The sequence below is a fragment of the Haliotis cracherodii genome, unplaced genomic scaffold, assembly GCF_022045235.1.
Source record: "Haliotis cracherodii isolate W230 unplaced genomic scaffold, xgHalCrac1.p SCAF_4, whole genome shotgun sequence".
Lineage (NCBI taxonomy): Eukaryota > Metazoa > Mollusca > Gastropoda > Lepetellida > Haliotidae > Haliotis > Haliotis cracherodii.
The window spans coordinates 3,819,548-3,830,000 of record NW_027266297.1 but is presented as its reverse complement, the minus strand read 5'-3'; the positions used below and the strand labels follow the sequence as shown (position 1 = coordinate 3,830,000).

Genomic DNA, 10,453 nt, shown 5'->3' with positions numbered 1-10,453 from the left:
AGTGTATGCAGGTATGCAACCTTTCAACTTCATGGGAATTGCTAGCCCCAGACTATTGTGCTCAGGACAAGTAAACATCCAATGATGGTAGTCCTCATTGATTAGGAGCATTTGCAGGCTATAATTCTGAACCAGTTTTGCTACATATTGGAACTGAATAAAATGGACAGAAAATGTACACATTTTGACCATTTAAAATAAGGTTTCTTTAACTGGGCACACATTGCTTTTGTCTCTTTAAATACAATTTCAGTTGTCATTTTATGAATGACAGAGTATGATTTATATGACATGGGTATTTTAAAAATATTTCCTTTTTACCAATATTAATTACTGACATGCATCATTTAAATTGACATAACAATGCCCGCAAAACATTTCCTTCTTTCTCCTAGCCTTATGTCTCTACCTTGTTAGGGAGTACAGGTAATGATGACAGGCCACTACTGTTTGGCCTTGTGACGAGCTGATGTGTTTGAAGATGAAATTAATTTTGTCAAACTAATTGATTATGTTGGTTGCAGGACCCTATGCCGGAGGTTCGTCAGAGCTCTTTCGCCCTACTCGGAGACCTGACCAAAGCTTGTTTCCAGCATGTCAGACCATGCATAGGTGAGGAAGAAATGTCACTTACCAGTAACCAGCCAGAGGATTATAGTTAATACTTGTGAATTCAAATTGTATGTTTGTTGGTTGGTTGGTTGATCTGTTGTCGGAGGGCTCTGTCATCTGTAATGCCATAGGTGTTGGTATTTGCTGTGCAGATTTGCATTTGAATACCAGATTGTCCCCAATGATGTCTCTAGGTTTGTTAGCACCATACCCATGCTCGTAGTGTTGGACAGATTGGTAAACATTTAAGACCTGCATCACTCCAGGTTTATTATCCCACATTAAGCTGACATGTCGGTATAACTAAAATACTGTTCTCATTGGTGTTAAACGAAACTCACTCACTCGTTTCTTAACCAGAATGTGAAGGTATATATGTATGGGGTACAAGCTTGCCATGCTGATGTACCTTTTCTCATTCACTTCCCTTTTCCTGTATGTTCATAATGGATACCATGATGACCAGTCAATGACAACATTAAGCAGTTTAAGTGCATACTTGCTGAGACATGATGACCAGTCCATGACAACATTAAGCAGTTTAAGTGCATACTTGCTGAGACATGATGACATTTTACTCATGACAACATATGATTCAATGTATCGTACTGTCTGATCTGGGCAAACTGCTTGCACAAGAGATAGTTTTAGAAAATCATCAGTAATTGGCCCACTGTTTATTATTGCTTTACATTTTTCAGGAGACTTCATGCCAATCTTAGGAAACAACTTGAACCCAGAATTCATATCTGTCTGCAACAACGCTACGTGGGCCATTGGCGAGATTTCAATAAAGATGGGTAGGTGTTTCTCTGTAACTGTTACTTGCTCAATCGTTCAAAACAATCAATGTTTATAATGAAGTAAATCCTGGACATTGGAATCAGCCCAGGTTAGAACAGGTCCCCAGCAACCTATGCTGGCCATATAGGCGACCAAATGGATCAGGTAGTCAGGCTTTAGTGACTGTTCATTTACGTGTCAACTTGTGTTGGAGCGATTGATTTATTGCTCAGACTGTTGATCAATTGTCTTAACAATTATCAATCTGCTGAAATGTATTATCGATGTAGAGCGTCGGGTGAAATAAGAAATACAAGACTGCAGTTTACTGGACGGGCCATATGAATTCACAATAGCACAAAGTGTGTCCATTAGCCCTGTTTGACGTTTCACTGGTCTCGCATGTCCTCAGATTCTTCCAAAAATAAAGTTATATTGTACCTTTCATAATCGTATCATTTAAAAATGCCTGACAATAATTATCATGGGATTGCAGTACAAAGAATCTATATCCTATCTTGCCAGGAAGTGATTGTTCAGTTTATGCACTTGTCAAGCTACACTTCATCTCAGTTGCTTTATGTTGACCTATCCCTATGCATGTCTAAATATAGAACATTTCCACCAACTTCAGCAAAACAACTGTTGATTTTGTTAGTGGTAGTTACTTGGCATTTTCTGTTAATTCTAAACATTTCAACGTTAAGACAATTACAGATTAATTTTTTTGTATTTATAATAGGATTCACAAAATGACACTTTCAAAAGTGCGGTTATCAGCTAAAAACATAACAGGGTTTTTCTTTTTGAATGCATGAAGGTCCTCTTTATCTCCAGGGCTCACGTTTCAGTAAACTTACACTAACCCCTGGATCCAGGGCGTAAAAACACAGCTAATAAAGTATCATATCGGAACACAAATGTCCACAGTTGATCGACTGCCTTTACAAGCCTTTGACATATACTTTGGTGATTGTCTGAAAGTTGGAATTCCACAACATAATGAATATGCAAATTTCAGACTGACCATTTCCTTATAGGTGCCGACATGCAGCCCTATGTCCAGCTGGCCCTGGGTCATCTTGTGGATATTATCAACCGACCCAACACACCTAAAACACTCCTGGAGAACACAGGTAAGTAGTGTGTGGGTGCTTCAGTGGCTTTGTCTTACGCTTGTGTCATCACCATTGAGGGGCTCTGTTATGGGCTAAGTAGTTGGGCATGTTCACCGTCTCAATAAGCAGTCCGCTGCTTTAAGATATCTTGCCCTAATTTGGTTTCCAGCTGAAATTTTCCTGAATCTGTTTTTGTATCTGATTGTTCAGTTGGTTTTGACCATTTGAAAAATCAATTGCCCTTATGAAAGTGAAGGTACAATTGATAATTAATCCAGAATTATATTTGGCTGTATGTCACATTAGGGCAAACTCGGGGAAATGTTTTTCATTTCTGATACATAAGCGGTTGTTGGAATTGTTTTTTCTTGAAGGGTCTTGCTAATAGTGGTGACTTTAGATTGACATGAACTGGTGAAATTCAGTTGAAACTTCATAGTCATATGAAAATCAGCTCCTGAAAACTAGTTATGTATGTACTGGTGTTATCTACATGGCCAAATTTTCATAAACAGTATTGATGTCTTTGATCTTACTCAATACACCATGTGACATGAGGGATTCTTTAACCTTGCTAAACGTAATGTCACTATTGTATCTTCAATGGTAAATTCTGGTTACCATTCTGAAGAGAAACAAATACAGAAAAGGAATTTAATCTCATGAGAATTAAGGTGAATTACTCGGCTGCCAATGAATTGGGCTTTTCCATTCTCACATGAACATGGAGCAAGGGTGATGAGAGTTGCATCCCTTGGGTGTGCCACAAACTTTGATCATGTGTTGGAAACTCAGATTCACCCAGAGTATATTTCTTGGTTCGTCAGCTCCATCTCTGTTCTCACAGGCTCACTTAGGGTTTTCCTTTCACATTAAGCTGATACGCCGTGAGATAACTGCAATACTGTTCAAAACTCACTCACTCATTCTGTACTCATAGTTTCATGAAAGTGTCAAACGTCCGAAACCTGCATCACTTCAAACTTTCTTCAACATTAAGCAGACATACCACGATAAAACTTGAATACTGTTTAAAACGGCGTTCAACCAAACTCACTCACTCACTCTGTACTCATGGGTTTCAGCAAAGTGGTAAACTTGAAAGACCTGAGCCTCTGGTGTTCTGAGCTAACACATGATACCAAATTTGTTCAAGCAGGGTTATTAAATATTGCATAAAAAACTCTTAAGATATGAGATAATGAAGGAAAGCAATTTATCCAAATTTACCAGTAATGTATACACTTGAATAAAAAAAAAAAGCCACAAAATTGGTACATTAATCTAATATTCAAAATACATGCATGTAAGTATCAAGATTTTTCTTCAATAAGTTATGCTATGCAACAGGTATTTTAGGGAACCTGCTGAAGAATATTTTAGGTCTCCTGGTTTAGCCTTTGGTTTCAATCCAACTTTGCACTCAATCATGTGATAAATGGTAAATTTGTTTTTATGTTGCATTAACTAGACATTATAATAGAACATGTCATATTTCAGGTGTATGTTCAATTGCTTGTGTTGAAATGTTTCTTTTTCCTGAGAAGTAATTAGTATTTATTTGTAACTCAATATTGCAGTATCGGTATATTAATTTCTATGTACATACAATGTAGATTGTAAAGTTTGACCGCCATTACCTCTCTGCATTTGACAATGTTGTGATGCACTGTCCTATATTTGATGGTGTTTGGCCACAGCTTGTGCAATCACTGGTCTCTCATTGCATGGGTTGTGGTATAGTGTTACTGGAATGAAACCACAGGCTAGCTGTTCTTACTAACAATGGTGGTGTCACAAGTATTGTGCCGTCTTATCATGTTACCATTATTGCACTGATGAATACATTTTCTCATTGACAATATTTGAGCAATTTAATTGATTTTTTGATAAATAATTGATTAAGTTGTTATGGATCACATGTTTAACATCACTATTTATCTCTACTGTTATTTTAGATTTTTCAACATGATTGGTATTTTCACAATGTGACTTTTTACAGTAAATAAAAGACGATTTTAAAAGTATTAGACACTATTTATGGGGAAAACAACATGGCGTGAAAACTTCTGCTTTCTGACTGCACGGTCACAGCGCAGTATTTGATTCGAACCAAAATAAGATTGTTCCAAACTGAAATTCTGTTGAAGTAATTTGAACCTTTTCAAATTTGATAGGTGTTATGCGAGAAGGTTGCCAGTGAATACTTGTATACCTTTATCTGTGAGAATCATACCTACTCCCAAATTGATACTGAGAACTACAGTGTTGAGCTCTACTGTGTTGTTTTCCTCCCTTTGTTGTTGTCTGTGGCGTGTTGTGCTACGTCTTCCATCTCATCTACTTACAAAATCTAAACAAAATCAATTTGGACTATTCACTGTTTGAGCTTTACTTTGCATTTATTCTGAACCATATATTTTGTACATAACTGCAAAGTTTTGATTTGATTATCATTATTATTATTATTAAATGTACGTTTTGTTGATTTGTTGTCTTTCTCTGTTTTTCTTCCCTTTATATTTGCTCCCCGTCTTCTCGTCTTGTGACCACGGTTACATAGCCATAACAATTGGTCGCCTTGGTTTAGTATGTCCGCAAGAAGTCGCCCCTATGTTACAACAGTTTATCAGGCAGTGGTGTGTAACTTTCTTTATTTCTCTTTTTTCACTTTTCATTTTATTTTTAACAATTGGGAGAGGATCATGTATGTGTTCTCTGAAACCAGGTAGAATGTGTTATGGTCTGTCACCAGTGTATAACATTTCTATCTGGAGCACAATTGTTGTAAACTAACGTACTTGAGAGGGAATTCATGTTCATCAACTTAACCTGTTTAACTGTTGACATTGGTGCACATAATTACCTTATCTGCTTAACCAATCATGTAATTATTTCAGTTTTGAAATTTAAAAAAAATATTAAATTCTAAAGAGCTCTGATGCTTTCATGAATTATCATGTTTATCATTTGGCTATTTCTTAGTTCCTGGTTTCAGAGATTCTTTCTCAACCTAGTTTGCACATGTAGGGACATAGTTGAATGTTATCTTTATAAATAACCATATACTGATCATGCAAGTCTGCAGATTGGAAGCAAATGCTAAAATGGAAACTATCGTGAATAGATAACTTGTTTGATGTCATCATTGTAATGTTTTCAATTCTGTATGCCAGATACCGTATGGACTTAAATGTCTGTTGCTTGCACGTCTCATGCATTTGATTTTATTATATAGATTAAAACATGCTTTTGTGACTGGTATCTGTGTTAAATGCATTTATGTCTTGTTTCCATATGTTCATAATGAGATATTGTCAACGTGCATTCTATAAACCTTAATAACTCTACGTGCTAAATAACTAGTTCGGGCAGTAGTATGGGTTTTTGTTTTTTTTGGTTAATTCATGTGAACTTAAACAGAGTGCTCTCCCCTACTTATACAGCATGTGTGTTCAATCAGGTGCACATCATTGCGCAACATTCGAGACAACGAAGAGAAGGACTCTGCGTTCCGCGGTATCTGTCTGATGATTGGGGCAAACCCAGCCGGAGTCGTGCAGGACTTCATCTTCTTCTGTGATGCTGTTGCATCATGGGTGCACCCCAAACCTGACCTGAAGGAAATGTTCTACAAAGTAAGAATTACATTTCTTCCCCAGTGGGAACTCTTCGTTAGAATAGGTGCCCACCAAATTATTTATGGGCTGCTGTCATACAGCTGAAATAGTGTTGGGTGGGGATTTAAACAACAAACAAGATACTAGATAAACTAGTAATAAAGAGGCACAAGTGGCTCAGTTTTGGAAGACACCTTAATTTGATGTGCAGATTTTTGTTATTGAGGTTTGCCAGGATACAACTATCATTGTTACAAATCCAAGATTAGCACTGATTGTGATTGTTGGTTTGTTAGCACCCAAAGAAGAAAAGGTGTAATATCTGGATTGTAGTTTCCCCCAACATGCAGGTGTCAAGTCTCATTCAAGCCTCAATTTATGATAATGATGAATTTATTGTGTGAAAATTAGTTCAGCATCACATTTTAATAAAATTTGATAATACCAATGAGTATGAACACAATGGGTTAGAAGTTTGTCCTAGGATGCAACTAATGGGATAGTGTGGTCAGACTCGCTAACTTGGTTGATGCATGTCATTGTAAACCAACTGCCAAGATCGATGCTCATGATGTTGATCACTGGATTGCCTGCTCGAGACTCAATTATTTTCAATTATTTATAGAATGCCATCATTAAACTGGGATATTGCTAAGTGTGGCGTTGAACAGCAAACAAAGAAATGAGCATGAAATTATACAATTTCTGTTTCAGATCCTACATGGTTTCAAGAATCAAGTCGGGGAAGAAAACTGGTCCAAGTTCTCTGACCAGTTCCCCCAGCCTCTTCGCGAACGCCTAGCTGTCAACTACGGGGTCTGAACAGCTGCTATCATCAGTAAGTTAGAACATTACTGCAAGAGACAAAACCGGATGTTGTTAACTACATCAATAATACCCCTTAACATGTTGAAATATGTGGTTGTGTACCTGTAGTTTGTAGAGTGTAGTGATAAAAAGACGAATCTTAAGATATGTTAGGTCAGGGACACATATTGCAAAGAACTAGAGGACCATGTGCAAGTTTTCCTGTAGTAATAACCAGGGTCCCTTGCTGTACAGTTTTAGAAGTTCTGAGAAATGTAATAATTATTTTTTTGCTTCATAATGGATTCCAGGTTAGAATTGGTCCCCAGCAATCTATGCTTGTTGTATGAGGCCACTAAATAGATCGGACGGTCAGGCCAGGTGACTTGATTGATTGCATGCCATAGTACCCTCAACACGGGATGTTATTCACAATATCAATCACTGGTTTCTCTGAATCGGACTTGTTATTTATGACCTGCTTTGATATAGCTGGAATATTGCTGAGTCCACCATGAATCAACAAACAATGATAACTGTTGTAGAATATGAACTTTCATAAACTGAAAGAAACAACATAACATAATATATTCTTAATATATATCTTGTTATTAAGGGAAAGAACACATTTTTTTTAAACTGTTTTTTTCTTCTTTTTTTCAGGTAAGGGGGCAAACCGGGAAGGTGCTCACAAATCGCGGTGAGCACCAAGGGGCTGCGGGGGTTGGCAAGGGGAGGGCCAGCTCGAGGGGGGGCCCTGCAGCACATGCAGCAGCGCCAAGGTCACATGACCGCCATGTGACCACAAAACCGAGCTGTCAGTGCAGCACCTAACTGATCTGCGGGTGGGACGCGTTACGGGAGGGATCATCGTACATCGTACATCGTCAATGTGTCCTCTGTGTTTGACAGGAATGTTAGAACATCTTTCTTGCATGTAAACTAGGTACTACTTGACAAACAACTCATTATTGATACAAGATAGCAAGGGGAATAGCTTAATCCAATCAACTACAGCTTTTCTAGACAAGCATGATTCTCTTGAATGTTGTAACCACCCCGCTGTATGGTGAACGTCCCAACCAAATGTTATACATGGTTGATGTGACTTGTGCACAATCCAATCTATTGCATGTTGTTAGTTGTCAAGCCAAGCCAAGACATGGCATGCATGCATGGAAATTTATTCATAAGTCTGGTTATGTATTCTACTTGAAGTTTGTTCATCATTAGGAGGGGGTAAGGTGGTTTCAGAAAAGTCTCCTATACGATTTGTTACCCCAATAGAAGATAATCCCTTAAAACGGCAAATTGTCATATTATTTTAGAATGAAGAGCTTTAAATCCCCCTTTATTTATGGATTATTTATTATTATTCATATTTTTGGGGATACATTTTTTTGGGCAGAGGGGGTTATATATGAAAACACACACCCAAAAGTGAAAAGGAATTTTTTTAAGAACTGAGAACAGCGACTATTTGCTATTCATGTTTCTGTTAGTGTCAAAAGCAAATTTTATTGAAAGTTCTCAACTATTTCCAATGTTTTTATTGTTTGTAGATCACTAGGATCAGACTTTGGTCCACAGCTGAAATTACCTACATTGATTTATTGTGCATCAGATGTACAAAAGATCTGGTACAGACCAAGCTAAATTTGATGTCAATGTTGGATTTCAGTTGTTAAAATGTTTTCCTACATCAAGAATCAATGCTATATTTCGAATTCATTTGTAGTATTGGAAGTTCTAGTACTTTCTACAAAGTTCTCGTTGACCAAGTTGCCTTTTAGTGAGAAGCAAACGGTTACCAGTCTTTATCCTACGTGAAACAAACCGTTGCCAATTAGACCTTCGACACAATCCCATCATCCCTCAGCAGAGGCTCAGAACAGTTACCATGGATACGGAAGAGACATAGTATTCTGAGATCAATGCAGAAAAAGGAGGTGCTATGTACCAAGACAGAAGCTAACATCCTGCTCCATCAAAGACCAAATACATGAAAGTATGACAGGTCATGGAGCAGCAGAAGCTTGCTATATGAGAGTCCAGCAAAGACCAAGCAGGGTTGATACCTTCCAACACTGGGGGCCATACAATCCTGGTCTTGGCATGACACACAAGATCCTGTCATGGGTTGGACCTCACCTGATCTCAACATGTCAGCACGCAGATGTACTGCTAGTGCAGAGGTTGCATGACATGAGCACTGAATATGCTCATTATCAGCAAATGGTATTACATATCTAGCCCAAGCCATGATTGGACTATGAGGAGAGAGTTAGCTTTGGCACTTGCATGTACTCCAATCTGAAGTAAATCAAGAAACCTCAGGATTTTACAAATCTTAGTTAATTTCAGTTTTAAGATGTTTCAGAATATTAAGATGTTATTTTTGATGAAATTAAAGTTTGATCAGTTTGTAAAGGAGAATGCATTTGCCAAGCTAACAAAACAAATTGATAAGACCAAGAATACTCTCCACAATGAACTGATGACAATATCAACCGGGAGAGCCATTGCTTTTATCTCTCGTGTGATCTGAACAATTATTGTCTGTGATTTATTTTTGGGGTATTTTTGATGTATAAGTGGTGTATGAGTGATATGGTTATATTTATCATTATTTTTTATTATTTTTCAGACTATGGAGATTTTTATTTTATTTATTTTGTGTGTGTTTATGCTGCCATCAGCTGGGCTGTACTAGATTAATTTTAAGGTATTATACTACGAGGCAATACTGTGTGTACATAAATAGTTAATGACAAGCGGTTGCAGCATTCCTCAATCTGAGACCACCTTTAGGGGTTAGACTGACATCAACATAATACTGTATACATGTGTTCTCATGAACATTTTAACACTTTGGAATAGGAACCAACTGTCAGATGTATATTGTTATCTGTATAAACTGTGGTGTACTAATTTTAACTTGCATGCTACAAATTTAATGCCATTAAAATTCGTTGGAAACAAATCATGTCTTTGTGATCATGTCTAATGATTAAAGTTCTGAATGTTGATTTACTTTTATTATTGGAAGCCCATTCTTCAGGTGACATGGATGCCGATGTCGGTGCTTGAAAACCTGTATTTGGATGTGTCATGACAGAATCCTTGCCCATCATTATCAGAGAGCACAACAGCATTTGCTATTGAGGATTGCAATAGCTGAATACACTTGTGCACCCTCAATGTCAAAGTGGTCGGTTGGATTAGGCATGCTTGAAACTGGGTCAACACAATATCGTGTCGTCCAAAGTGTGATCACTAGGAATCGATAGCAGACGTTTGGATCAGCTACCCAGCGACATGCAGGTGGTTGACACTGTTCCTCCACACAGCAGGGAGACAGGTTTCTCCTGATTGCTAGACACGTCATCACTTCATGACTGCCTCAACACTCAGAAATGACCTTGCAGAACGCCAGTGCCATTAACATTTCTACACAGACAGTGCGTAATAGTCTCTGTCATGGAGGGCATTCATTCGCATCCTACTGACCCT

General features: G+C 37.7%; 1 protein-coding gene across 1 annotated transcript in view; it reads left to right on the top strand.

Moving 5' to 3' along the window:
• The window catches only part of LOC139478997 (transportin-1-like), a 36,645-nt gene extending 26,732 nt beyond the window's left edge, over positions 1–9,913 (top strand). The window contains exons 15-22 of the mRNA XM_071261720.1: positions 1–11; positions 525–612; positions 1,314–1,412; positions 2,436–2,531; positions 5,077–5,152; positions 5,977–6,151; positions 6,848–6,971; positions 7,604–9,913. The exon at positions 1–11 is cut by the window's left edge and continues 145 nt beyond it. Of these exons, the coding sequence (XP_071117821.1) occupies positions 1–11; positions 525–612; positions 1,314–1,412; positions 2,436–2,531; positions 5,077–5,152; positions 5,977–6,151; positions 6,848–6,955 (653 nt within the window). The 3' untranslated portion in view covers positions 6,956–6,971; positions 7,604–9,913. The remainder of the gene's footprint in view (positions 12–524; positions 613–1,313; positions 1,413–2,435; positions 2,532–5,076; positions 5,153–5,976; positions 6,152–6,847; positions 6,972–7,603) is intronic.
• Positions 9,914–10,453: the final 540 nt, after the last annotated feature.